We start from the raw sequence: 27,577 nt of genomic DNA, 5'->3' as shown, positions 1-27,577 counted from the left end.
CCTGAGTACCTCCCACAAAACCTCACTGTTCTGGTCTTGTTTCTTTCCCAGTGCCTTGTAAAACATGCCATCCATTAGATCTTCAGTACTTGACTAAATAAGCTGCATCTAGATTTAGGAAAGGTATAAACTGAACATTTGAAAATCTAAGTGTCTGTCACAAACTCCCTATTGAGACCAGGCAAGGTCTCAAAAATACTTTCCCTTCACCACCTTGTTCCTTTCCACAAGGCAAGGCCCTAATGGTCAGTAGGGAAAAAAGAACTCATTCATCTGCATAAGGAATGGAAATACTACGTGCAAAGTCCAAGATGAGAAGTTTCAGAATAGCCCCATTTACTACAGTACAGTATACAGTGTTCCTTCAGGAGAAATAACAGAAAAAGCATTAAAAATGTGGGAAACTTCAGCAGAAAAACAAACACCAGCATAGTATCTAGGGAGTAAACTGCTTAGTGGAAATGAAAACATGGGGCATGTGGACATATGCTCTATGAACCCCTAAGTATAGACAACAGGATAAATCACACATCTTAACTTTCTCTAAAGTCACACAAATGAAAATTGAATAAATGAGTTAGAAAAAAGGAAATAAAATTGTTCCTCTAAATCGGAAGCAAGTAACTGCTTAATTGCATAAAACACCAAATTAGAAGTCAAAAGACATCAACTGGTAACTTCAACTGATAAAATACAGCCCCATTTGGCGATTTTAAGCTTGTTTTGGGTTTTCTCTCCCTTTGTTTTTTTGTTTGGGAGGGGGACAGTTTAAAGATAAGCTTTCAAGTTCCTTTATTAAGTTCCCTACATCAAGTGAAGTCTTATTTTTCACATGCGAGTAACCTTCAGTAGTATTTTATGTAATCCTCCTTTTACAGCCAGGTGTGCAAAAAAGTTCTTAAATCATATCAATAGGAGTTTTCAAACATTTTTTAAAGGAAAAAAAACCCAAATGTCTTGCAGTGGTTCTTCCCATCCCTCAAGTGATTTGTGAGGTAAGTGTCCTTACAAAGCCCCCAGGGAACTTTCAGTGTCAGGATAATGATCACAACCCCTACCCGCATTACGAACTTGAAACTACACCCTACAATCTACGATGTTCTGGGTTCCTCCAACATTTATCTCAGTGAAGATAACCTTGCCTGAGAACTCTGAGCTCCCTGTCACTGCTGCAAGAACCTAAAACTATGAGAGGGTATCTGAATGGTGACCACTAAGTCAGCCTGTATTCACTGTGCAGCAGTTTACACGGTGAAGGTGAATGCAAAGACTGATTTGCTGGATGGCTCCCGCTGGTAGAAATGATCCTATCAGCAAGGTTGAGTGTCACCCTTGAGGGAAGCCCTAAATTCAAATGAGCTTTGTTTACAAGATATAATACATAGAGACGTAATCTTATAACATCCAAGTGAACTTCATCCCTAAAGCAACCACTCTGGGAGATCACATACACAAATAACAATCCTACCATGGCTGATAACAAGGAATCCCTCTGTGGAAACAGATGTCTAAGCCTGGGGCATTTTGAACACCCTCAAGGATGGTAAGCCTTATCCTTTAATGCTGTAGTTCATTCTCATAACAATTCAGTCATGCAAGATCAAACCTTGTGAGCCAGGTAGTATGATCAAGGTGGATACTATAGATTTTCAACAACCAAGAGAGAGACCACAGAATGATGACAAATTTTGCATGGTTCATACCCTGGTTCCAAAAGTAACTGCAGAAAAACAAAAGTATTCTGACCAAAAGCAGCATGATTGGACTAATATCTACTATTTATTGGACAATTTGCAAAGCACTGTGCAACACATCACATACATTATCTTAACTGTATCTCATGGAAGCCCTATGAGGTAGGTATTGCATCCACATCTTACAGAGAATACAAAAGTTTCAGAAAAATAAGCTGCTTTTCTATGATCACACTGCTAGAGAGAAGCCAAACCATACTATGATCTTAATCTATCTCACACCCAGGATGCCCTGATAGGGATAAAAGTTATCTCCATATATGAGAGATCCATGTTTTCAAAGAGACGCAGAATCACTTTATTTTATAATCACATATAGCATTAGTGTCATCACTGTCTGAAAAAAGGTGTCTCTAACTAATTCTTCCAGTTTACTGATTCTGCTAAAGTGTCTTCAGAAATGGCATTACCAGTGAAACTACCCAAAAAGCCTTCTGAAACAAAACACCCACTGAAGTGGGACTTTATCTATATTTAGTGGAAATTACACTTTTAGGACTTTAGCTTATAGCTATACCCCGCCCAGATATGCATAATAACATTATGTTCAAGGTTATCACTGTAAAAGCAAAAGAAAGGAAATAACCTAAATGTTCATTAGGAGCAAAGTAAATTAATTATGGTATATCCATTCAATAGAACCTTATGTAGCCAAAAAAGGAAAGAGGTTCTTTGTTCCTTACATACTGATATGGAATGATCTCCATTTTAAAAAAAGGCAAAGGACAAACATTGTATATAGCTTGTTATCTGTATAAACCCCCATGCAACGTGTGTTTGTTTAGGCACAGAATCTTTCTCAGAGTATACAGGAAACTGGGGACAGCACTGGAGGACGGGGAGGGGGAGGGCCCTTAAAACACTTTTGTATCTTGACCTGGAGGAAAAAGTTAATTTAAACCTTTTTTTCCAATTAAAAAAATATGGACTGATTCTATGTTTGACAAATACAAGGATAATTTCTGACTGCAGAAAAAAACAAAAAAGAAAGTTTTCTTATAAGAATCAGTCTAAAGTTATAATGTACATACATTTCTTTAAATGTGAAAAGGCATAACATTTCCTTTATAGACAACTTCTCATGTATCCACCATGTAATATCAAATGCACCTGTAATCCCTTAAAACAAGTATGATTCTTTTGAGGGAAGAGAGCCAGATCAAATGCATCATTATGGAAAAACATGCATACTAGACTATGACTTCTGAGGACAAAAGCCATCATTTTATGTATATTTAAATTCCCCAGTTCCTGACAGGGTTCTCAGAATATAGTTTCTCGGTTAATGCATAGCAAAACGATTTACTGGTTAAATTAGCAACTATGGAGCTGCCTGACAACAGTATAAAAAAAATAGATAATTCACCAGAAACTGGCTTCTAGAGTTTAATTTTAATTACTTTGAAACAACATAATTTAGTACCAAAAGTTTAAACACCCATTATAATTGCTAAACTGTGAAATCAGCATCATTTATATCTAATCAGCTATATAAAACTCATCAATTTCTCTTTTGAAAACAGGTAGCAGAGATCCAAAGAATAAGGGGAGACTAATTAAAGGTCATGTTTACTAATCTAGCACCATAATTCCAGTCTTAGGACCTCCCAAGAGGCTGGAAGGAGGAAGGGCAGAGGTGAGGATGCTGGAAAAGTAGGGTAGTTCTTAACTGCGGCTCCAACTGTGCTCTAAGGCAACACAGGGTCCAGCAAAGAAGAAACTCGCTGAGGCTGGAGATGAAAACAAAAGCTTTTGGTTGAGATAGCAAAGGAGGCCCTCAAGAGCAGCAGAATCAGTACATCCAGAAGGCAGTACTGGAGTCGGCCTCATGAACTAGGAGGTTTCTTCTTGGCATCCAAGTCCTTTTTAATATCTTCAAGTTTTTTAGCCAGGTTTGGTATCTTTAAAGAGAAAAAAGATTATCATAATTTTGCATCTATCTAATCAATACTCTTTTACTTTTCTTCCTTCCAAGATGAATGGTTGTACAACTTCTTATTTTCCTCTGAAAGAGGCCTGCTTAATAGTGATATTTCTTAGCCTCACAACTGCATCTGAAGGATATTAGAAGTTGTGAGTTAAAATATGCTCCCTCCCAGAAAGCCAGACCCTGACTTCTACTTTACCCATTTAGCCCCTCAATCCAGTCCCAAGTAAAAGCTGTTATATAAATAACAAACGTGATACAAATTAATAACGCCCCTGCCCAGAAAACCACATGACTCAAGTGAAGGTTCCCAAAGGGAATCCCCTTTGTCACCCTAAAAGCTTCACTACAAAACAAGTCAGAAGTTACTATCAGGTTTCCCTTCCTTGACTCTTGAAAACAAACATTACCTTTCTAGGATCCCCATTCCTGAGCAACTGTGTCACCTGGTTTTCAACTTCCCCATCTATAAAGTGAACTACTGCAGCTCCCCACTTCACAAAACTCTGTCCTCACATGTGCTGCACTGGATAGGTCCACCTCCAAAGTTCTAGTCCTCTTTACTACTGGGTAGGGAGGCTGAACAGATTATCCAACTAATCTTTAAATTCTCACTTCACATGATTTTCCACGGAACTGTAAACTCTAACTTAATAATTACTCTGGGCTAACAAACGCAGTTCAGGATCATCATGAGACCATCGAGACTGATGGGGTTTTGCCCTCTTGTGGTGACATGGAGGACAGATGCTTCCATGAGTTCCATTATTTTTTCAAACAATGGAAAATCTTTCCGCAAAATTCAGAACCTTTTCCTCAGACCTATGGACCTCATTTATGCTGGAATGCACGCTACTTCAACAGGTACAAGTTACTACAAATTAGTTTACATGGAATCAAGGAGGAGGTGGATATGGTCACTTACGTCATAGTTCTGAGCCAGATACATTCCAACCACGTTGCCAAAAGCAAATCCAAGCTGAAAGGATAGAACAGGAAGAGTTACACTGGATAGCAAGTTCTGTGCCATCTGATACCAAACCAAGCCACACAGACATTCTCCTAAGGAGCTCAGGACAGTTTCCTAAAGACCCCAGTGTCCAGTCTGGGGTTGTGCACAGGATGAAATTCACATCTTTCTTCTATAAAATAAACACAGAAATATCCTCCCAAAGGTTAAAGTACATAGAAAATAAGCGGCAACGCTGAACAAATCTATCCTAAATTCTCCTTGACCCACAGAACTCCCCTAAAAACTTGACTGCAAGTTCTAGAAACCCAAGCCAAAGTTCTGATTCTTGTTAAAAGCTGCAATTTTTTTTTCTTTTTTGATTATGAGTATTGTTATTCCTTGCTACATCAATAAAAAGTATTCAATTAAAAAAAGTATTTAGCTAAATCATAGGATCTTACAAAGTACTGTTATTCCTTGCTTCATCAAATAAAAAATATTCAATTAAAAAAAGTATTCAGTTAAATCATAGAATCTTAGAAAATGAAGGGACTTTCACAGTTCAAGTTCTTCATATTTCCAGAGGAACGACCGGGATAGCAAAGTAACTTGTTCAGGGTCATTCACAACAAGGAGCAGAGGACAACCTAAATTAGATTCACACTCAAAAACTAAAATACTGTCCTGCGTCACTTAACAATGGGGATACATTCTGAGAACTGTCTTGTTAGGCAATTCATCATTGTGCAAACATCAGAGAGTGCACTTACACAAACCTAGATGGTATAGCCTACTGCACACCTAGGCTATACGGAACTAATCTTATGGGATCCTTGTCATATATGAGGTCCATCGTTGACCAAAACGTCATTATGCAGCGCATGACTGTATACAATGACAGAAAAGAACAGGAAACTCTAACATCCAACTGAGAGATCATATGGCTTGGCCCTCTGCCATGGGTGGAGTCTAACGGGCAGAACAGTTAAGACGTGTGGGGAACACAGGTCCCCTAATCAGCTCTTACTCAGCGACAAGAGAGACAGGCATGATCTTTAGAGAACTATAAATATGTATCCCACTGGATAAACATAAACTGTTTCATGAAAATTTAAAGCACTCCTTTCACATCAAAAGAGCCAAAGCTCCATAAGCTTCGAGTTTTAATGATGGTCTATAATTACCCGAGGTCTTTTCCCCCAATAATTAAGAATCTCCAACAGGATGCCTAATTTCTAATTTCATAAATTTAAACTGGCACCTGATTTTTTCTCATCACTTTCTTTAAGCCAACTTGCTCCTATTCAATATATAGAAGAGGTTAACATAGAAAAACAAAGTGAGGCACTTAAGACCATCAGTCATACATGGTGTAGTCTGACCTTGTCTTCCAGTCAGAGATGCATACGGGAGAACAGGATATAGCTTGGTCCTTACTAAGCTTTACGCTTACTAAGCTTTAAACACCAAAAACATAATTTAAATTAGTTTGTTGTTAGTAAATTAAAAAGCATAAAAACAGGCTATCTAGTCTCTAATCACAGACCATTTTTTGATCATTAAGTTCATCAGTTACATCTTGTGAAATAATATTTTTACCAAGGTGGTACTAAGAAGCAAAATGGTTTTTTTTCATTCCTGTGGGTTGAAACCAGGTAGACAGAGGTTTTTCAGAAAGAGTATTAACTTTGCTTAAAAGAAGAGAAAAAAAATCAACTGAGAATGGTAGCTCCAACACTGAACAGAAAGAACAAAGGGTTGAAAAAATTTCAAGACACATAAACTACAGTTCTGGTTATACCACTATCTAGTTATGTGCCTTTAGGCAAGACACTTGACCACTTTGGAGCTTTGCTGCTTTGAGTTTCCTGGTTTATAAAACCTTACACTCATGACATTCCTTCCAGCTTCACCACTCTAGGATTTCTGGTTCTTACTATGTGTGTCTCAGAATAAATATGGCCTATCTAATGTGGCTTCACTTTGGCAACTTCACCAGGCATAGGGCACATGAAAAGATAGCAGTTATTTTAAAACACAAAACAAAAATCATGGGCTTCTAGATAAGTCATAATCCAATTCTGGTTTCAGAATACTGCCAGATCTACCAATGGGATAATGTAAAATTAAATGCACAACATAAGAAGAGAAAAGTTGCATATTAAGAGAAATGTTGGGGAAAAGGCATGAAGCCAGAAAAGCATTTATATATTGTTCATGGGATGGTCAATAGGCAAGTTTAGACAGAAAAACATAAATAACTTAAAAATATAAAAAAGTAAAATCTAAATCTGAGGAACGGTGACTTATTAGTCTGAAAAGTTAGACTGGAGCCAGATGATACAAGGTCTTGAATGAGTCTGAAACCTCTCTGCAAGCCAAGAATGCTTAACTTCTTCCAGGCCAAGACCTGGAAGCCTCATCAGTAGTACATCCAAAGGGCTGGCTGCCATCACCATGGTTCCCCTTCACATCACATGGTCCCCCTCATAGTATTCCCTGCAGAGAAGTCAGTGCAGAAAGAAGGGGAATGCCTTCTTCCCAAGCTCAGCACCACATACATGACTATCACAGCCTCTCTGCAATCATTTTGAGACTTTAAGAATATGTAGCTGCTTCTCACAAACACATTGGGGACAATAAATGGTAAAGCACCAGAAGTTTGGGGACAGAGGAGTGACATGATGAAAGTGATGGAGAGGACAAATGGGTGGGAAGAAGAGGCTGCAGCGAAGAGCCCAGGGAGGGAAGTCAACTGGCACACAGCAGTGCACACTAGAAGAGACAGTGTTTTCCAACCCTACAATTACACGGTACATTCAGAATCGGTGAAGTGCCACAATCCACCATTCTGAAACTCAAAACTCTACTCAACACATTTAACATAACTCATTTGGCAGCAAAATCACACCTGACCTGAACTGCCATGAGACTATTTATAGTGTATTTATCACACTTTAGTACAAATACTCACGCTTCATGATAGAAATAGTAATCTTTAAACACAGGATCCCACCCTATACCCCACTGGAGAATATGTTTAACAGCAAAAATTTAAATGTATTTGATTACAGAGTGCTATCCCAGACCCTGCTGGGGTTATTAAGTAAAAAAGTACTGTATATGCAGTTTAATACCCTTCTAATATCTGAAAAAATATCTGACTTCCCAAATACATCTGGCTCCCAAAGGTTTTGATTAAAGGATTGCAGACCCTTATATACTAAAAATTAACTTTATATGCAGCCCTGTGAAAGGATTATAACATGGTCTCTACCCTTAAAGAACATATACAACGTATATGAAGAAAAGCTACATATAAGTAAAATAGTTATATATCAACAAGAAGGCAGCGCCAAGCAGGGGACCTTGAATGTAACAAACGCAAGAAAAACTAACCAGAATTGGGTCCTGCATTAGTAGCAAAATCACTTACAGAGGTGATTCTTTTAAGAAACCATACCTGAAAGAGACCGATGTACTGAACTTGTTATCAAAGGCTCTAAACATGCTGAGGAAGTCTTAAAACTCCAACTAGGAAGGGAACTGAATGTGGAGAATCAAGGCACAAGACAGGAATGAGGATATGATGATCTGAATAAAAGAAACAGGCCTGATAGAAAAGAGGATTTGAATTTAAAAACGGAGAGCTGGGCAGGATTAGCTGATGGACCTCAAAAAGCAAGCAAAGTTCACAGGCAAAAATGGTAGAGAGCCAGTGACTACTCTTTACCAGCAGCAACACGATGAAAGCACTGCTTTGTAAGCATTCACCTGGCAGCTGTACTCAAAAAAGGCTGAATAAATACAGATTAGAGAAGGCTCAGATTAGTGTGGTGGCACAGGGGACAGCAAGCAACACGAATGGTTTTTCTTCTTAAAAATCAGGGGCTGGCCCCGTGGCCGAGTGGTTTAGTTGGTGCGCTCCACTGCAGGCGGCCCAGTGTTTCGCTGGTTCGAATCCTGGGCGTGGACATGGCACTGCTCATCAGACCACGCTGAGGCAGCGTCCCACATGCCACAACTAGAAGAACCCACAACGAAGAATATACAACTATGTACCGGGGGGCTTTGGAGAGAAAAAGGAAAAAAATAAAATCTTAAAAAAAAAAAAATCAATGAAGATCAACAGAACAGAATGTGGAGGGTCCAAGAATAAACCTTTACACCTACGGTCAAGTGAGTTTCAACCAGAGTGCTAAGACATTCAAAGGCAGAAAGAATAGTCTTTTTAATTAAGACTTGATGGTGGGACAACTAGATATCCACGTGCAAAAGAATGAAGTTGGACCCCTACCTCACATCATAAACAAAACTTAACTCAAAATGGATCAAAGGTCTAAATGTAAGAGCTAAAGCTATAAATCTTTTAGGAGAAAACATAGGAGTAAATCTTCAGGACCTTTAGGTAGAAATGGTTTCTTAGGTATAACACCAAAAGCTCAAATGACAAAATAAAAAATAAGTTGGACTTCATCAAAATTAAAAATCTTTGTGTTTCAAAGAATACCATCGTGAAAGCAAAAAGACACCCATAGAATGGAATAAAATATGTGCAAATCATATATCTGACAAGGTACTTGTATCCAGAATGTATAAGGAATTCTTATGACTGAATGATAAAAAGACAACCCAATTTAAAAATGGGCAAAGGCTTTGAATAAACACATCTCCAAAGATGATACACAAATAAATGGCCAAGAAGCACAGGAAAAGACACTCAACATCATTAGTCATTAAGGAAATGCAAATCAAAACCACAATGAGGTGTCATGGCACACCCACTAGGATGACTTTAAAGGAAGAGATGAACAAGTGTTGGCAAGGATGTGGAGAAATTAGAACCTTCATACATTACTGGTGGGAATGTAAAATGGTGCAGCCACTTTGCAGAAGAGTCTGGCAATTCCTCACAAAGTTGAGCAGAGTTACCATATGATGCAGAAATTCCACTTCAGGGTATATATCCAGGAGAACTGAGACATATAACTACAAAAGACTTGGAGACAAACATTCATAGCAAGATTATTCGTAACAGCCAAAATGTAGAAAGAACCCAAATGCCCGTCAACTGGTGAACGGATTAACAAAATGTGTTATATCCACACAATGTAATTATCAGCCATAAAAAGAAATGAAGTACTGATTCATGTTATAACATGGAATAACCATGAAAACATTATGCTAAATGAAAGGCAGTCAGAAAAGATCATGTATTGTATGATTCCACTTAAAGAAATGTCCAGAATAGGCAAATTCATAGACACAAAATAAATTAGTGATTGTCCAGGGTTGGGGGTGAGTGAGGGAATGAGAAATGAATGCTAATGTATGGAGTTTCTTTTGGGAGTAATGAAATATTAGATATAAAAATTATATTGTGGTGATGGTTGCACAACTCTATGAACATATTAAAAACCATTAAATTCTACATTTTAAATGGGTGAATTGTATGATATGTGAATTGTATATGTGAATTATATCTCAAAACTATTAAAAAAATCAGTAAGACTTGGTAAAATGTCAGCTCTATGGGATAAAACTGAGGAAATCAAAGACAACTTCAAGTTTCCCAGACTGGACGACAATTTAAAAAGAATGGAAATGTCAGAGTGAAAAAATGAGGACCACTCAGATAAGTGGTTGGCTTTGTATATGAGAGTTCCATGGAAAATGTTGTCAGCTGACTCTTTTATGTATAGACAAGTTGAGCAGGTAAGTCACAACACTGTTATCTATTAACATAAAGAAGCACTGCGTCTTAAAAAGTAGAAAGTCACTCCAAAATCAATCTGATTCTCCTCATCATTTGCTGCTCAGCTCCCCTAGTCAAAAAGTTGTTATGTGGGGCCAGCCCCATGGCTGAATGGTGAAGTTCGAATGCTCCGCTCGGTGGAAAAATAAAACAAATTAAAAAAAGTTGTTATGTGTGTAGATCAGCAAATAAAGCTATAATTTTTGTCTGGGGATGGCTCCTGGCAAGAACCCAGAGTTAATACTATCTGACAAGTCTGAAATATGACTTACAAATTACATTTTCAAAAAGTATATACCCAAACCCAAGTTATGACATAGAATTAGATTTACTGACAAGGGTTTAAGAAATCCACAAATCATCTCATTTTATTTAGCAAATATAGTTACCACTAGCATTCAAAAGGACACTTAAAAATGTTCTATGGTCTCAGGTGAGAAAAGCTACACAGTGACAAGAAAACCAAAAACACACATTATATAACATTAATAAAAGATAAACTGATAATTTTATTTCTCAGTTTTAGTCTCAGCTGGATAAACAGTCAGAAGACCTCTCCATTCCAAGAAAGCGGAAAAAAATGCACCCCTGTTTGTGCCTTAGTCTTTAAACACTCAGGACTTGGTGTGAAGAACATTACCCAATGTGTCTAACAACTGCTTCAAGGAATAATAAAACCCACATTCTACACAGTAAAACAGCAATCTGCTGAGGATATAACCTATACCCCTTCTACTACCACCACAGAGAAACACATTTTTAAGAGATAAGCTAGGTTTTATATTCACTAATTTTCCTTAGAGAATGAAGAAAGGAAAAAACCAAACTGTTAATTCTTCAATTGAGCCAGTAAATTAAATAGGGACATTCTCGAAAAACTTAGGCAGTAACACTCCAGAAAGAGGTACATCAGGTAGAAGTGGTTTGCCTGTTCTCAAGGAGGCTGACTCAAATATTCACATATCTCATGAATATCTGAGAGCTGTAATTAGGCAAAAGAGGACTATCTAATTAAATGAAATCAATCACAAAGTACTGACTAAGTGCCATGTGCTTGGGAAATCTAAGGATAAGCTATGCTGCTCTTTCCATTTACTTTATGGTCTCTTCTAGAATGACAAGACTAAAATACAGGAAGGTGCAGTGAACAAAACACAGCACATCACCAAACGACAGTCTGAATGGGCCAAAAGGTTTGAGTGCTTTGTGTAAGAAATCAAATGTCAATCATATTAACATATTAAAGGAGAAAAATCATATGATCACCAGATGGGGAAAGAGCATGATAAAATTCAACAGCCAATCACAATAAAAACTAAACTAGAAATAGAAGAGAATTTCTGATAATCTGTTAGAAAATATCAGATACAGAAATATCACACTAAAACTTGAGAAGCATTTCTACTAAAAGCAGAAACAAAACTAGGATATCCACTCTCACTAGTGGAAGTCTTGAGGGAGAGAGATAAAAAATTGGAAAAGAACACAAAACTTGTCATTTTTGCCTTCACTGGAGATACGACTGCCTTCACAGTATTGCCTCCACTGATTCGCTTCCAAGTGAACCTACAAACTATTGGAGCTAAAAGACAGGCAAGCTTGCTAGATACAAAATCAATACACCAAAATTATTAGCATTTTTATACATCAGAAACAACGGATTTGAAAAGGTAATTTTAAAAACGATGCCATTCACAACAACTAAACAAAAACTATCTAGAAATACATCTAACCAACAAGGTGCAACTATTACTGAGCAGACAATAAAACGCTGAGGAAAGACATGAAGACCTAAATAAATGGGGAGATGGATCATAACAGTATAAAGATCTCAGGAGCTTAAACTCACCACGGAGGCTCACAGAAAAAGATGAGAGCTGGGACATTTAAAGTAGTTGGGAAGGCAAAAAGGAGGATAAAGGGAAAACCACATGGGAAGGTATGAAGGCAAGAAGGTCCACGGGTTGGTATGCATGGTAAGATTAGCCTAGCCAATCTAAAACAGAGGATAGATGCTGAAGGACAGGGGAAAGGAAAATCGGGCCAGATTAGCAAAGAATACTTGAGTGGTTATGACCTGATGTGGAAGGACCCAGGGATCATTGACAGTTTCTGAGCGTGGGAATAAGGCAATTAATCCTGGATGATTACTCTGGCAGCTGCAAGACAGGACAAAACCAAGGGCATCAAGGGAAACATACACAGAACCAGAGGCGACAGTCTTGCTTTTCTCTGGCTGATCAGACTAGTGGGAGTGGCATGTTTTACAAAGGATTCACAAACTAGAATATTCAGAGAAGGGTAACTAGCATGAACCTAAAATCTCGAAGAATGGGTGGAAGAAGCAGAGATGTTTAACCTAAAGAGACTGGTGGGGGTGGGGAGACAGAGAGAGGTATCAAGATAATGCTCTTCAAATATGTGAAGCCTTGTCATGTGGATTAGAATCACTCTTTGGGCTGCCCAGTGGCGTGATGGTTAAGTTCAGGCACTCCACTTTGGTGGCCCGGGGTTTGCGGGTTTGGATCTCAGACACAGATCTACATGCTCCTCATCAAACGATGCTGTGGCAGCATCCCACATACAAAATAGAGGCAGAGTGGCACAGATATTAACTCAGGGACAATCTTCCTCAAGCAAAGAGAGGAAAATTGGCAACAGATGTTAGCTCAGGGCCAATCTTCCTTGCCTCTCCCCCTCAAAAAAAAAGTTAGACTTGCTCTTTAACATCAGGGAGTAGAACTCAGTAAGGAAAAATCAACCAAAAATGAAAGAGATTATCTGAGGAAATAGTGGGCCTGTTGTAACTGGAGGCAACCAAACATAAAATGGGTGTGCCCTTAGCAGTGGAGACTGAAGCATCAGTGTGTTGGTTGGACTAGAGAACCTAAAATAACTCTTCCAACTCAAAACCTACCATTTCTACACTAGCTAGCCTAGTGTAGCTAGTCCACGGGTAGAGTGAAAAGGATCTGCTCTAGGAACTTGGCAGCAGGAAGAGAAAGAACTTTTCGTAAGGTGAGGAATGGAGGCTTGATGTCTTAAAGAGAAGCTGACGTTTACCGAGTGCTGCAAGCAAGGGAGCGCTCTCTCTTTCACGAATGAACTCATGTTCTCCACAACCTTACAAAGCAGGAACTATTACTGTCCAGTTTATGTTGGGGAAACTGAGGCACAGAGCAGCTAAGTAACTTGCCCAACATTACAAAGCAGGTAAATATATGTGCCAGGCACACAGCAGCTAAATGAAATGGGGAATGAAGGAGAGAAATAATCAAAGATTATGTCAATATTTCAAACTGAGAAAAAGCCAGAGACAGGGAAAGGAGAAAGAAGTTGGGTGTTGGGCTGTGGATGGTGAGGAAGAGAAGAGGTAACGAGTCCAGACGTGATGGGTCTGAGATAGAGGGATGACAGAAGACGTTCAGTAGGCAGGTGACGGCAGGCAACTGGAACACAGAGAAAAGGGCTCAAGGTAGTTTTGGAAGCTGTCAGCAAAAGAAGTGAACGTGACGGCATAACAAAGAACACACCTGCTAAGGGTGGGTTTCAAGAGCAGAGCAGAGAGCCAAGGCCTGAGCCCTGAGAAACAACCAGTAACCAAAAGAAGGGAAAACTAGCCAGTACAAACAGGAGGCACTAGACAGTGCCACTTCCCAACTGGTGCCCCAAGATACGGACCCCTTCAGCCCTTGGAGCAGCCAGCACCCAGAGCTGGTCACCTTCAGTCTGTGTAGGTTCTTTGTAAAAATAATTCCCTGTGTGTTACAACGTGAAGGAACACTGGAAAGTACTGAGACGCAGGATCCCAAAGCCAAGGGTGGAGGGATTAAAGAGGAAGTGATTAAGAGTACCAAGTGCTGCTGCTTCAAGAGGTAAGAAAAGCAATATGTGACCCCAGTCACAGTACGACAGGCAGCGTACACAGAGCCCCCAGCAGCACTGTCATGTTAGGCTTCCAGTCAAAACCTTCAAGTTTCCTTACAATTGCAGCTAAAACCCTACTGTAATTACAGAAGCTACTGCAGCGAAAGGAAGGGTAAAAGAGGCAGCAGGACCACAGGCACAAGTTTTCGAGACCGGGAAGACGGCAAACATTTTAATCCAAGAACAAATGAATGTATAAGCAACACAATCAGGTGCGCTGGTTTTCAGATAGTGTTCCAGGAAATGACAACTGTAGGAAACAACCTGGAGGGTTCCAAAATGTGTGATGACAGCACACGCTTAACTTGTGACTGTTCATCACTTCCAAAACTTTTCCCATCACCTACCCTTCTGAGAGTAAACTAATCCCCATTTCTGAGAAGAAACTAAATCAGAGTTCAACTGATATCTTGTAACAGAGAAAGTGAACAATATCTGTGTCCTTATTGTCATTTTTTTAAGTACTTTAATGTATTAACTCATTTTTAACCCTCACAACAAACCCATGAGGTAGGTTCCCATTCTCAGATGTGGAAAGTGAAGCATGGAGAACTTAAATAACCTGCCCAAGTCCTCACAGCTTAAAAACGATGAAGCTGGTGTTCAAACCCAGGAGTCTGACCTCTTCAGCACTAGGACATGATGTCGCAGGTTAAAAGCTGGAGGAGAATTTAGGGACCATCTACTTCAACCCCACTGTTTTATAGATGAAATGCCTGAAGGCAAAGAGAAAGACTTGCCCAAGTTCACAGCTAGTAAACCATTTGACAGACGCAGAGTCAAGGTGAAAAGTAATGCTACCCACTTCTTTTTAACAAATGCAATGAGGAGGTGGAAGAACAGACGGCAAGAGAACATCCATGTTCCAGTTCCTTCTGAGTTGGGAATTTAATGAATGGCTTCAGCATCTCTCCTTAAATATTGAGAATTGTGAATTCTCCAATCAGTCACATCCATATTTATACCCAGCAAAAGTTTACTGCAAAACCAAATAAACTCACTCTGCAAAAGCACTCACAAAGTTAAGGATTATAACTGAATCAATGTCCTCCCAGGTTACCAGTGAGCTACAGCTGGAGTAGGTGGCTCGATTATATCATCTTACACTTTACGGCTGACTGATGCTGTTTTTAACCTGAGTGTTTCCTACAACTAAGTGACAGTAATTATTTTTGTTGACTCCTAAGCTAACACTGGGGAAACTTCCCGAGGCAGAGCAGCTGCCTTGTCTTAGTTGGGCAGTTTATGTCAAGGATACCTCCTTTTGGCTTAAAGAACTAAAAATCAATTACCATTTCAAAAAGGACAGAAGGGGCATTTTTTTCTTCTTTAATTTCCTTGATAAAGAATATAACCTTTGGGAAAGCATCTCTTCCCCAGAGCACCAGACTTTCACTGGCCACCTAGAAGATGCTAGAATACCTGCTTCTTAGCAGAATTGGAGCTTGAAAGCATCAAGTTTGAAGGCACAAAAGCTTGGAAGAAAGACTTTCACTTGGAAATTTGGCAAGACCTCCTGAAACCTCCACCGGCAATCTGAAATACCCTGAGCTTTGCCAGAAAACCCGTTTTTAACTGAAATAAAGAACCCTGAGAAATAATTTGTATACTCATGGTAACACTCATTTTTCCCCAAAATGAGCATTCTGGAAAAATTACTTGCAGACCAGGGTCAGGGTCTGACTCATGCCAGCAAACAGCCCCCCGCAAAGTCTGGAAGCTATAAAACGTCTGACGAGGGCTCCCTAAGCCTCTATCTCCGACCTGCTACTTCTGCGCCTCGTGGGGCGGCTTACTAATTCCGAATTTATTCCTGGCCCCCCCGCCCTCCTACTCTCAAAACTGCCAACCAGCAGCGCTCCAAGTCAGGAGGGGGTACGTGTCCACGCGGGGGGCCGGTTACGGAAAGTCCTTAAGGAGCCCTAGGCTTTAACCAGATTTAACACGGTGCACGCCGGGCACGGCACCATCAGCAGCAGCTCTGAAAACGCATGCTCTGTCTGACAAGTCAAAGTTTCAGGGATTCGAACGGCTGCAGAAAAATACTGGCAAAGGGATGTGGGCGAGGCCGAAACAAAACCCCGCAGGCCAGCCTGAGAGGCGAGGCGACGAGCAAGCGCGGGGGCTGCGGGCACGGGGGACCCACGCCAAGGCCCCGGGCCCAGGCCAGCCTGGCGGGGTCCGGAGACCCCGGCCAGCTCCTCGGCAGCGCCACTCACCAGGAACTGGAGCATGGTGTCGGCCGGGAGGGCGCGAAGGGCGGCTGCAGCTCTGTGGGCCGGGACGAGGCCGCCTCCCGCAGCGCGAAGGGCGGACCCCGCCGTTAGCTTCCGGGTCACGCCCCGCCTCGCCCGCTCCTTGCACCGCCTCACCCGGAAGCCGCTCCGCGCGCTTCCGCGCCCCCTGGCGGAGCGCCCCGGGATTACCGCCTGAACTGTCAGACTGGCGGGAAGGCCTGTGAGGAGTAGCGGGTCCAAAACCGAGCTTTGAACGTTTGCATTCCGGGGCCCCAGTCACAAATCCCGCTTGTGTAAACCTCGGTCGGGGCCCCGGACTCTGCGTTATTACCAGCATCCCAACCATTCTGATGCACAGCCAGGCTTAGGACTTCCTGACCTAGACTGCATGGGGGAGCGGAATCACCTGGTGATGCTTTTGCAACATACTCTACCAGGGCCCCAAGCAGAATCTCTGGGAGGGGAGGAGCACTGTATTTTTCAAAAGTTCCACGGATATGCTAGGTAACCTACATGGAGCGCCTTTAATAGAGGTTAGGTGCTTAAGTAGTTAAGACGGAGGCCTTTGGAGTCTGTCACAGCTGGGTCCAGTTCATGACCGCCTTGCACTTCCTGGCAGCCATGAGCAAGTTACTTAACCTTTCTGAAGTTTGCTTTCCTCCTCTGTAAATGGGGCTAGCACCAGCTCCCTTGCTGAATTGTTGCAGGGATCAAATGAGACAATGTGAAGGATCAGTAAATGCTTGTCATGTGTCTGGTGTGGGCAGTGAGCTCTGGAAGACCTCTGGGGTCCTCTCTCCACACAGAGCTACCCCCCATGCTGTGGGCCATCTCCTGCTCCTGCTCTTCAAATCTCTCAACAACCTCCACCAACATACACACTTATGAAGCAAGACCACCCTTTTCTCTTTGTTCTCAGCCTTCTAAATTCACCCACATCTGCTTTATTGAGTAGAACTCTGGTTCCCGACAATAACCAAATCATATTAGCTTACACCATGTGGGAGTGTAATATAGAGATACAGGGGACAATGATAGAGAACAGGAAGGTGATCAGGGATTGAAGCAGCATTTTCTCTCCATTTCTGCTTTTCTCCAAGGCCATCTACACTTGTATTTTCTAGAATCCTTACCTCCAGTGACCTTCATCCTCACCCCACTTCAGCAATCCACTGCCATGCTCATAACCCACACTTTGTTGTCTCCTGGACGTGCTCCACCTGTGAAGTAGTATATTTCCAAATCCTACGTCCTAACCCATCAACTCTTTGACCTTAGCCATATCTCCAGTCTCTCAGCTGCTCCATATTCTCATAAGCTGGGAGTTCCCTCCTGGTTTCACTCCTTTTCTAGCTGGTCAAAACCCTAGGAAATCAGAATTTCAATCAAGGAACATTAGCCTCAGTTCTCTTATTCATTGACCTTCTATGATACTTGCCTTTTAAAACTCTAAGTCATGATTAATCTGCCTTTTTCAGTCCCATACCAGTGATTCTGAGCAACAAATGGAGAAAAGATGGCTCATTCAGCAAATCATATTGATCTAACTAGGTTTGCTGGTATTTCTTCCACCTGGAAAAAAGAATAATTTTGGGTTTCTACATCATAGTTTACACACAAATAAGTCAGATAAATAACAATTTAAAACAAAAAGAAACATTAAAATTGCTAGGGAAAATAGGGAGAAATTCTTTTATAATCTCCAAATTGTAGTTTTTCACATGACCAGCATAATACAAAATCCAGAAGCCACAAAAGAAAATATTTGTAAAATGAACTATATAGAAATAAAAAATTTCTGTATGGCAAAAGGAAAGAAATAAAAGCATAATTTGTAAAACAAGTGACAGATGAATTTCCTTTATAGAAAAAGCTCCTACAAATCAGTAGACCCACAATCCAACAAAATGTGGTCAAAGGATGTGAAGTGCTCTTAGAAAAGGAAATACAAATAGCTAGAACATATGGAAAGATACTCAGTGGCATTCATACTAAGAGAGATGTAAATTACTACCATAAGGAGGTATCATTTTTCTCCAGATTGGCAAAAATCAAAAAGCTTAATAACACACTGTATTGGAAAGAGTGGAGAAACAGGCACAGCTATACAGTACTGAGAGTAATACAAATTGTTAAAACTTTCTTGGAGGACAATTTGGCCAAAACTATCTTATGTTTAAATGAGCATATACTTTGTCTCAACAATTGTGTGAAACTGTGTATACTCAAAAACATTCATTAGAGCAAAAGATAGGAAATAGTGTTAATCAATAAGTAACTGATTAAAATAAATTGTGCTATATAGATACATTGCAGTACTGTGTGTGTATTTGAGACAGAGAGAGGAGATTTTTGGGTGTTGATATAGAAAGATCTTCATGATAAGTGAAAAAAGCAACGTGTTGGTACAGAAAGAAGAAAAAAAGAAAGGGAAAACAACATTTGTACACATGGCAAAGGCCTAATTTCTTTTTTATAAAGAGTTCCTACAAATTTGAGGCATATAACAGAGGTAATATTATTGATCAGTGAGAAAGAATGGGCTACTCAGTAAATCATAAAAAGAAAATTGATTATTCATATGGGAGAAAAGAAAAGTAAAATTAGATCATACCATTCACAAAAGTCAATGCCAGAGAGACTAAAGGCCTAATGAGGAGGCAACATTTTAAAACTGTCAAAAGATAATATAGAAGAGTATCTTTATGATCTCAGGTTGGAATAAAATTTAAGATAAAACATAAAGAACACACACCATCAAGGACAAGACAGATATAACACATTAAAATGTAAAACTTCTACACCATAAAAAAGTTGAAGAGATAACCCAACAGACAGGGAGAAAATATGTATAAACTGAAAAAAGCCATTCTGAATTTATAATTACCTCCTACACATCAAAAGAAAAAGACAACCCAATAGAAAAATGGATAAAGCTCATAAACGGAGGGGAAAAAAAAGAACGATCAACAATACACAAAATATTGCAAATCAAGAGATACCATTTTACAGCCATTGGATTGGCAAAAAATTTAAAAGTATGACATGATTGTCTATGTAGAAAATGTGAAAGAATCAACAAAAAAAATTCCTGGAACTAGTAAGTGATTATAGAAAGGTTGCAGGATACAAATTTAACATAAAAAAATCAATCGCTTTCCTATATATCAACAATTAATAAGTGGAATTTGAAATTAAAAACACAATACCAATTACATTAACACCCCAAAAATGAAATACTTAAATATAAATCTAATGAAATATGTACAAGATCTATATGAGGAAAACCAGAAAAGTTGGATGAACAAAATCAAAGAACTAAATAAATGGAGAGGTATTCCATGTTCATGGATAGAAAGATGCAATATTATCAAGATGTTAGCTTTTCCCAACTTGATCCATAGAGTCAATGCAATCTCAATCAAAATCTCAGCAAGGTATTTTATGGATATCAACAAACTGATTCTGAAGTTTATATGGAAAGACAAAGGACCCAGAATAGCCAATGCCATATTGAAGAAGAACAAAGTTGGAGAATGAATGCTACCCAACTTCAAGATTTACTAGAAAGTTACAGTAATCAAGACAGTGTGGTATTGGCAAAAGAATAGACAGATAGATCAATGAAACAGACTAGAAAGCCCAGAAATAGACCCTCATAAATATAGTCAACTGATTTTTGACAAAGGAGCAAAAGCAGTACAACAGAGCAAAGATTGTATTTTCAGCAAAATGGTGCTGGAACAACTGGACATCCACATGCAAAAAACAGAATCCAGACACAGACCTTATACCTGTCCCAAAAATTAAAATGGACCATAGACCTAAAGTTAAAACACAAAACTATAAAACTCCTAGAAGATAACATAGGAGAAAACCTAGATGACCTTAGGTATGGTGACGCCTTTTTAGAGACAATACCAAACTCATGATCCATGAATGAAATAATTGATAAGCTGGACTCATTAAAATTAAAAACTTCTGCTCTGAAAAAGGCAATATCAAGAGTTAGAAGACAAGCTGCTGACTTGAGAAAGTATTGCAAAAGATGCATCTGATAAAGAACTGTTATCCAAAATATACAAAGAATTCTTAAAACTCAACAATAAGAAAACAAACAACCTGATTAAAAAATGAGCTAGAGATCCAAACAGATACCTCACCAACGGAGATATATAGATGGCAAATAAACATGAAAAGATGTCCATGTCATATGTCATCAGGGAAATGCAAATTAAAACAATGAGATATGACTCTACACCAATTAGAATGGCCAAAATTCAGAACACTGATAACACCAAATGCTGACAGGGATGTGGAGCAATAGAAGTCTCACACATTGCTGATGGGAATGCAAAACGGTACAGCCACTTTGGAAGACAGTTTGACAGTTCCTTACAAAACTAAACATACTCTTACCATATGATCCAGCAATTGCCCTCCTTGGTATCTGCCCAAAGGAGTTTAAAACCTATGTCCACACAAAAACCTCCAGAGGGATGTTTAGAGCAGCTTTGTTCATAATTGCCGAAACTTGGAAACAACCAAGATGTCCTTCAGTAGGTGAATGGATAAATAAACTGTGGTACATCCAGACAATGGGATAATATTCGGCACTAAAAAAAAAAAGAAAAGAAAAAGAGAAAAAAAAAGAGCTCTCAAGCCATGAAAAGACGTGGAGGAAGAAGCTAATCTGAAAAGGCTACACACTATATGATTCCAACTGTACGAAATTCTGGAAAAGGCAAATCTTTGGAAACAATAAAAAGATCATTGGTTGTCAGAGGAGATTGAGAAATGAATAGGCAGAGTGCAGAGGATTTTTAGGGTAGTAAAAGTTCTCTGTATTACAATGATGGATATGCCATTATACATTTGTCCAAACCCACAGAATGCACAACACCAAGAGTAAACCCTAAGGTAAAAACCATGGGCTTTGGGTGATTATGATGTGTCAACATAGGACCATCCTTCGTACAAATGTATGGTTCTGATGAGTGATGTTGATAATGGGGAAGGCTACGCGTGTGTGGGGGCAGTGGGTATATGAGAAATCTCTGTATCTTCCTCTCAATTTTATTGTAAACCCAGAACAGCTCTAAAAAAATGAAGTCTTTAGGAAAAATAAAGTATGACAATTGGAACTGTTACTGATGGTATGGACAAGCAGAAACTCTTAGTCCATTGGGTAGGAGTAAATTGGTGCAACCACTAAGAAAAATATTGCAATATTTTAGTGAAATTAAAGCTCTTAATCTCTCCCTCAGGATTTCCATTTCTAGCTATATAATCCAGAGAAGCCCTTACATGTCACGTGTCTCATCCAAGAAGACATGTATGATAATGAACATTCCAGCGCTGTTTATAATAGCAAAATATTTGGAAGTTAAATGTATAACAGTCCACCAACAGTAGAATGCATAAATTAAGGTGTTTGTACAATGTGATACTACTATTCAATACTTGCAATAAATGAACATGAGGAATTATCAAAAACACAATGTTTGGGCCGGCCCAGTGGTGTAATGGTTAAGTTCACGTGCTCCGCTTTGATGGCCTGGGTTCACCAGTCCAGATCCTGGGCGCAGACCTACACACCGCTCATCAAGCTATGCTGTGGCAGCATCCCACAAAGAACTAGAAGGAGATACAACTAGGATATACAACTATGAACTGGAGCTTAGGGAAAAAAAGAAAAAAAAAAAAAGAAAAAGAGGAAGATTGGTAACAGATGTTAGTTCAGGGCCAATCTCCAAGAAAAAGAAAAACCCACAATATTGAACAAGAAAAACAACCCGCAAATTGCTCCACAGGATGATGACGCACATATAAAGATTAACAACCTGTAAAATAATACTTTTTAATGCCTAGGAATACACACATTTGTAGTGGAAATATAAAACGTGAATGGTGAAGATCAACAATGAATTCTTGAAAATGGTTCTCTGGGAGAGAAGTAGGGGAATGGGACCCGGGAGCTCACAGGCACCTCACCTGTATCTACCATCATTTATTTCCTAAAGAAAAAAAAAGATCTGGAGCAAATGTGACTAATTTTAAGATTTGATCACATTAGGTATATGACATGAGGATACAATATCTGTGTTTATTATACAGATTATATTATTTGTATGGCTGAAACAGCACACAATTTTAAAAATTGGAATAAATGATAAAACCAATAGTTGAAAGGTGTTTTTGGAAACAAGATATTCACAGTCTCAAAGTATCGACCCAAAGCAACCCACCCAGATTACTTATTCATTACACTGGGGAAAGAATAACCTTTACAACGGAGATATGTGCCATACACTGCCTTAACTACAAGACCAAACTTAATGTAATAGAACAAACTGACATGTACCTCCTGATATGATATGCTGAGGGCATAAGATTACCTGCAGAATTGTAATATTCTTGCCAAAAATGTTCAAGCTGAATTTAATTAAAAAAAATCAAACTAATTGTGAGAACTTTTTCCAAACAGCTCAGAAATGTCAATGTTATATCAGTCTCCTTTCCCTCCAAAAAGGGAGGGGAACTGTTTCAGAATAAAGGAGAATAAAGGGATAACTAAATGTAATGTGTGAGTGATTAAATCCTGGGTAAAATAATAAAGCTCTAAAAGTACCTTTTTGGGGCAATTGAGGAAGTCTGAACATGGTCTGAATATTAGAAAATTTTACTGCATTTTATTGTCAAATGTCTTAAGTGTGATAATGGTATTGTGGTTAGGAAGGAAATAACCTTGTTCTTCTTTGCTGAAATATTACAGATAAAGTGTCATGATGTCTACAACCTGCTTTCAAATAGTTAAGGAAGGAAACCAGTTATACACATACAAAAAAAGCTAAAGCACATGTGCAAAATGTTAACAATTGGTGAAGCTAAGTGAAAGGTATATGGGTTCACTGTAATTTTCTTTAAACTCTTGTGAAGAGTCAAAATTTTTCCAAATAAGTTGGGAAAACAATAGACAAATATTTAGAAGTGGTTAGATTGCATATGCTCAGATTAAGTTCAGGCACAAATATTTATGCATCACCGTTTTATGAAAACTACAATAACAACTAGCAAGAAAGTATTCACTTCTTTTGATTTTCTAACCCCATCAAACTGATTAACTCAGTAAAAAACAACACACTGAAGATCTGATGCTTATTTAGTATTGTTGAAGAATAGATGACCCTACCCTTTAAATGCTAAAACTTTTTTACATTGAATATTTAAAATTTATTTTTATCCTCCTTGCCTTGCTGAAGAGCACGTGCTGCAACCCACAGCCTCTCTCCAGGCCCAGGTAACAGAACGCTGAGTCAGGTGGCAAGCGCTCCGCAGTCCTGATTACTAGCCTCTCCCTGCTTTATTTATCATACAAACAGTATTCTGGTCAGCCTTTTAAGCAGCACCCACACAGCTGCCATCCTTCCTGCCTCTACCTCCCACACACTTCTCTCCTGCCCCAACTTCTGATCCACAGTCTGCTGTAATTTTGGAAGAAATGATGGGAAAACAAGCTAATGAAGTTTAGTAAATCCAAAATCTTAAAGCCAAATTTAGCTACTATCTCTATCCTGTGGAAGGCTTCAGACTTCAGAGGTTTATAAAATGCTTTGATTCTGTGCCCCAAGCTTTGTTCTGATTATTTCTGGGTTCAAGCCTGTGTTCCAGATGATAAAGATTACCATATGCCTGACGAGTGGAGCGACAGTCATTACTATTACATTTTGGACCCACTTATTCATTCACACCCCTCTAAGATTTCTATTTGTTAACAGGATGCTTTCCAGTTAAAGATTAATGTTTGTAAGTGGTGGGCAGTAAATTAATTTCAAACTCTAACAATGACAAAGCCTTTTTAAAAAGATGTTTAAAAGCCAAGGCAATTTTATTGTTAGATTAGAAAAAAACAGCAACACACTAGAACTAAGTATTAACTTCCTGCTACTACAGGAGAGTCGAGACTCTTTCCTCTCGGCAGTCTCTCCTACATACTAGGCTGAAACAACTGGTGGGCAAAAAGGGAAAAATGGACTTACAGATGAGGTAGTCACTTAACATAAATACAATTAGGCAAGAAATAGAGTGGTGATTGTGTTAATTCTTTTGCCCTAATTATAGCCTTTATACTAATTATATGAGAAATATAGGCAGATGATTAATTTGAGAAATTTCACAATCATTTCTAAGGAACAAATGTAAATTATTATATCATCATTTATATGCAGAAAAGATAAAGATAAGTTTAGGGAAGAGAAATTTAACTTTTTGAGACATTTCTATAATATACTATTCATAGTACTATTCTATTCTGTTAAAGGGCATGAGTATAGTTTATTATCCACTCTACCCCACGGAGTAACACTCAATATCACGGAAGTGTAGTGTAGGTACAAAGGGAGAAAAAATTAAGACTTTCCCGATTATGCCTTTAATTTAGCATTCACAGTAATATCCTTGGGGGAAAACCACCAGTGACTGTGGAAGGTTTGTTTGTTGGATTCCCAATAATGATCATTTTCTAGGTAAAATTTCAAAAGACCCGTCATACATTTGTTTTGTTTGTTTTTTTAAAAAGCATTTATTTTTCACTAGTGAGGATAAAATCAGGCACAGAAGTTTACAGAAAAGATGTCCATATATAAAGAAAGAAATAGCAAAATATTTTTTGGTCATAATTTAGAAACAAACTAATCTATAAAACGGAGACAGTTTTCCCCAATTCATCTCTTCCCTAGAAGAATATTAGCACAGGCTCTCAGTTCCGTGATATCCTCAGTAAGCCTCGGATACGTCTGACAAGAGCTTGTATGAAACTATAGCGAGATCGAACTTTTGAATATAATCCTTCAATGTCCAGAAGTTTCTTTTGTAGTGATTCTCCAAAAGCGTTGATGGCGTCAGCCTGAAGCTAGAGGTAACACAGATGACATTTCATTATTAAAACTGCAGTCTCAAATATTTCTTTTATTCTGTCTTCCAATTTAAAATACCTTTGAATTTTTGTTATGTGGTCCTTTCTCACATACCAAATTAACTAAACATTCACTTTTTCCACCCTAGAGTTTATTGGTATGATACTGCTTTTCCCATTCCTTTCTTATATAAATGTATAAAAATTTAAATTTGTTTTTAAATAGCAATAACTGCTGCTGCTGCTGCTGCTGCTGATACATGGACATATACAAAATGGGCCTGAAGGGCCATGCAAGAAGTTAAGAGTGGGTGCCTTTGGGGAAAGAAACAAAGGACAAATTGGAAAGATGCTTTTACTTCATTTTTCAATTAAAAAAAAAAAAAACGTTTGCATGCTTTTACTTTCAAAAAATATAAATGCGAGGAGGGAACCCGGTACACACTTTAGAATTCATATGTATTTTAGAATGCATATGTCATTTCAGATGGATCGTTTTAGTATACTGAAACACTAAAATTAAGAAAAAATTAGTGAACCTACCTGCCTTCAGTTTTGCATTAAAATCAGAGCACTGAGTGAGAAAATTATTTATTAATCTTGTACTTCTTCTAACTTTATAACAGACCAGTCTAATGAAACAGAAATGGTCATTAAGTCCACATATATTTATTTAGTTATTATTAATGTTTTTGGTGAGGAAGATTGTTGCTGAGCTAACATCTGTGCTAATCTTCCTCTACCTTTTGTATGTGGGATGCTGCCACAGCATGGCTTGATGAGCAGTGTGTAGGTCCACAGCCGGGATCTGAACCTGTGAATCCTGGGATGCCTGAAGTGGAGTGTGCGAACTTAACCACTATGCCACTGGGCCAGCCCCAACATATATTTTTTAGACATCTTCTGGAAGATGTTTTTTTTGGCTAATTATGCACATGGCCTCACTTAACATTAGCTTCTCTAAACAAGTCTAGCCAAAAAATGAATTCCTGCTACAAAGTCACTAAGGGGCAAGTGTAGTCAGGGCTGGGATAAGAGTCTGGCATCTATGATGTCTGGCTAAGTGTGGTCTAGAGGATGCTGTAACTGCACCTCTCTTTCCCGGATAAGGCCCAACCTTCAGCTTTAAGAAAGGCAGTGACCAAGAGGGATGAGGGAAGAGCAGAGACTTTGTCAAATCACGGCATGGACAGTCAGATGTCTAGTAGCTGAGCTAGCTCTAATTCATTTTCCCTAATATCATACACCCTGGTAACTACTTTGTTTCTAAGACTTTGCTATTAGTTTCATATGAGGTTTCCATTTTAATTGTTTTTGGAATGTGCTTCATTCATTCCAATACTACTGATCAAATTGTTACTAAGTACATAATGCTGTACGATATTATACTCTACTACAGTGGAATTGTTAATGGCTACTTACGATCTCTCCATTAAGTTATTTTCTGAAAAATTAAGTGTTGAGTGATACTTTGAGCCTAAAAATTCTACAAAGTTAATCAAAAGAAATTAGGAGTTTCCAGGTCATAATGCTTACCAACTACTGAACTATATTCTAGGCACTACCCTACGAGCCTCGCATATGAAACCTCATTTAATTCTAACGGAACTCTTTGAGGTTGAATTATCATTCCTATTTCTTACGAGAAAATGAAGGCTCAGAAGTTAAGTAAGTTGTTCAAAGTCACGTATCTGTTAGGTGGCTATGCCAGAATTCAAATGAAGTCTTTGTATGCAACTGTGAAAACTATAATCTTGCTAATATATTAGGCTTTTCCTTTTCCCTTCAAAAAGAAAAAAAAGAGAATGACAACAGAACCTTACCTGGTCTATGTCATGTTGGCTTACCACAGTCAGTCCACTTCTAAAATCCAGATTGGTTTCTGAAGCAAAGGAATCTAGAAATAAAGACACAGTCAAACCAGCTTTGCAAGTACATTTCTACTATATGGTGGAAGAAGCTGATGACAATGAAAAACATGGGTCAAGATTGAGAACTCTATTTTAACTTTCAGTAAACGCAAGCCCCTGGGAAGCATTTCCCTGTTCTAGGCCAGGGTTCTCACGCTTTTCTTCTGTTTCTTCCCCGCTGAGGGTTCCAATACATGCTCA

At 38.8% G+C, this 27,577-nt stretch overlaps 2 protein-coding genes across 2 annotated transcripts in view; both read right to left on the bottom strand.

Annotated features, from left to right (window-relative positions):
• Positions 1–1,760: 1,760 nt before the first annotated feature.
• On the bottom strand, positions 1,761–17,701 carry STMP1 (short transmembrane mitochondrial protein 1). The gene is made up of 4 exons (XM_014839351.3): positions 17,686–17,701; positions 16,535–16,770; positions 4,607–4,660; positions 1,761–3,655 (listed from the first exon to the last, which is right to left on the bottom strand). The coding sequence occupies exons 1-4, from the start codon at positions 17,699–17,701 to the stop codon at positions 3,581–3,583; spliced, it is 381 nt and encodes a 126-aa protein (XP_014694837.2). The 3' UTR covers positions 1,761–3,580.
• A 7,403-nt stretch (positions 17,702–25,104) lies between these two features.
• Positions 25,105–27,577, bottom strand: part of NUP205 (nucleoporin 205) — an 82,324-nt gene continuing 79,851 nt past the window's right edge. The window contains exons 42-43 of the mRNA XM_014839353.3: positions 27,290–27,363; positions 25,105–25,463 (exon numbers count right to left, since the gene is read on the bottom strand). Of these exons, the coding sequence (XP_014694839.1) occupies positions 25,311–25,463; positions 27,290–27,363 (227 nt within the window). The 3' untranslated portion in view covers positions 25,105–25,310. The remainder of the gene's footprint in view (positions 25,464–27,289; positions 27,364–27,577) is intronic.

The sequence above is a fragment of the Equus asinus genome, chromosome 1 (genome assembly GCF_041296235.1).
Source record: "Equus asinus isolate D_3611 breed Donkey chromosome 1, EquAss-T2T_v2, whole genome shotgun sequence".
NCBI lineage: Eukaryota > Metazoa > Chordata > Mammalia > Perissodactyla > Equidae > Equus > Equus asinus.
The sequence above is the reverse complement of the archived record's forward strand: the minus strand, read 5'-3'. Positions and strand labels throughout refer to the sequence as shown.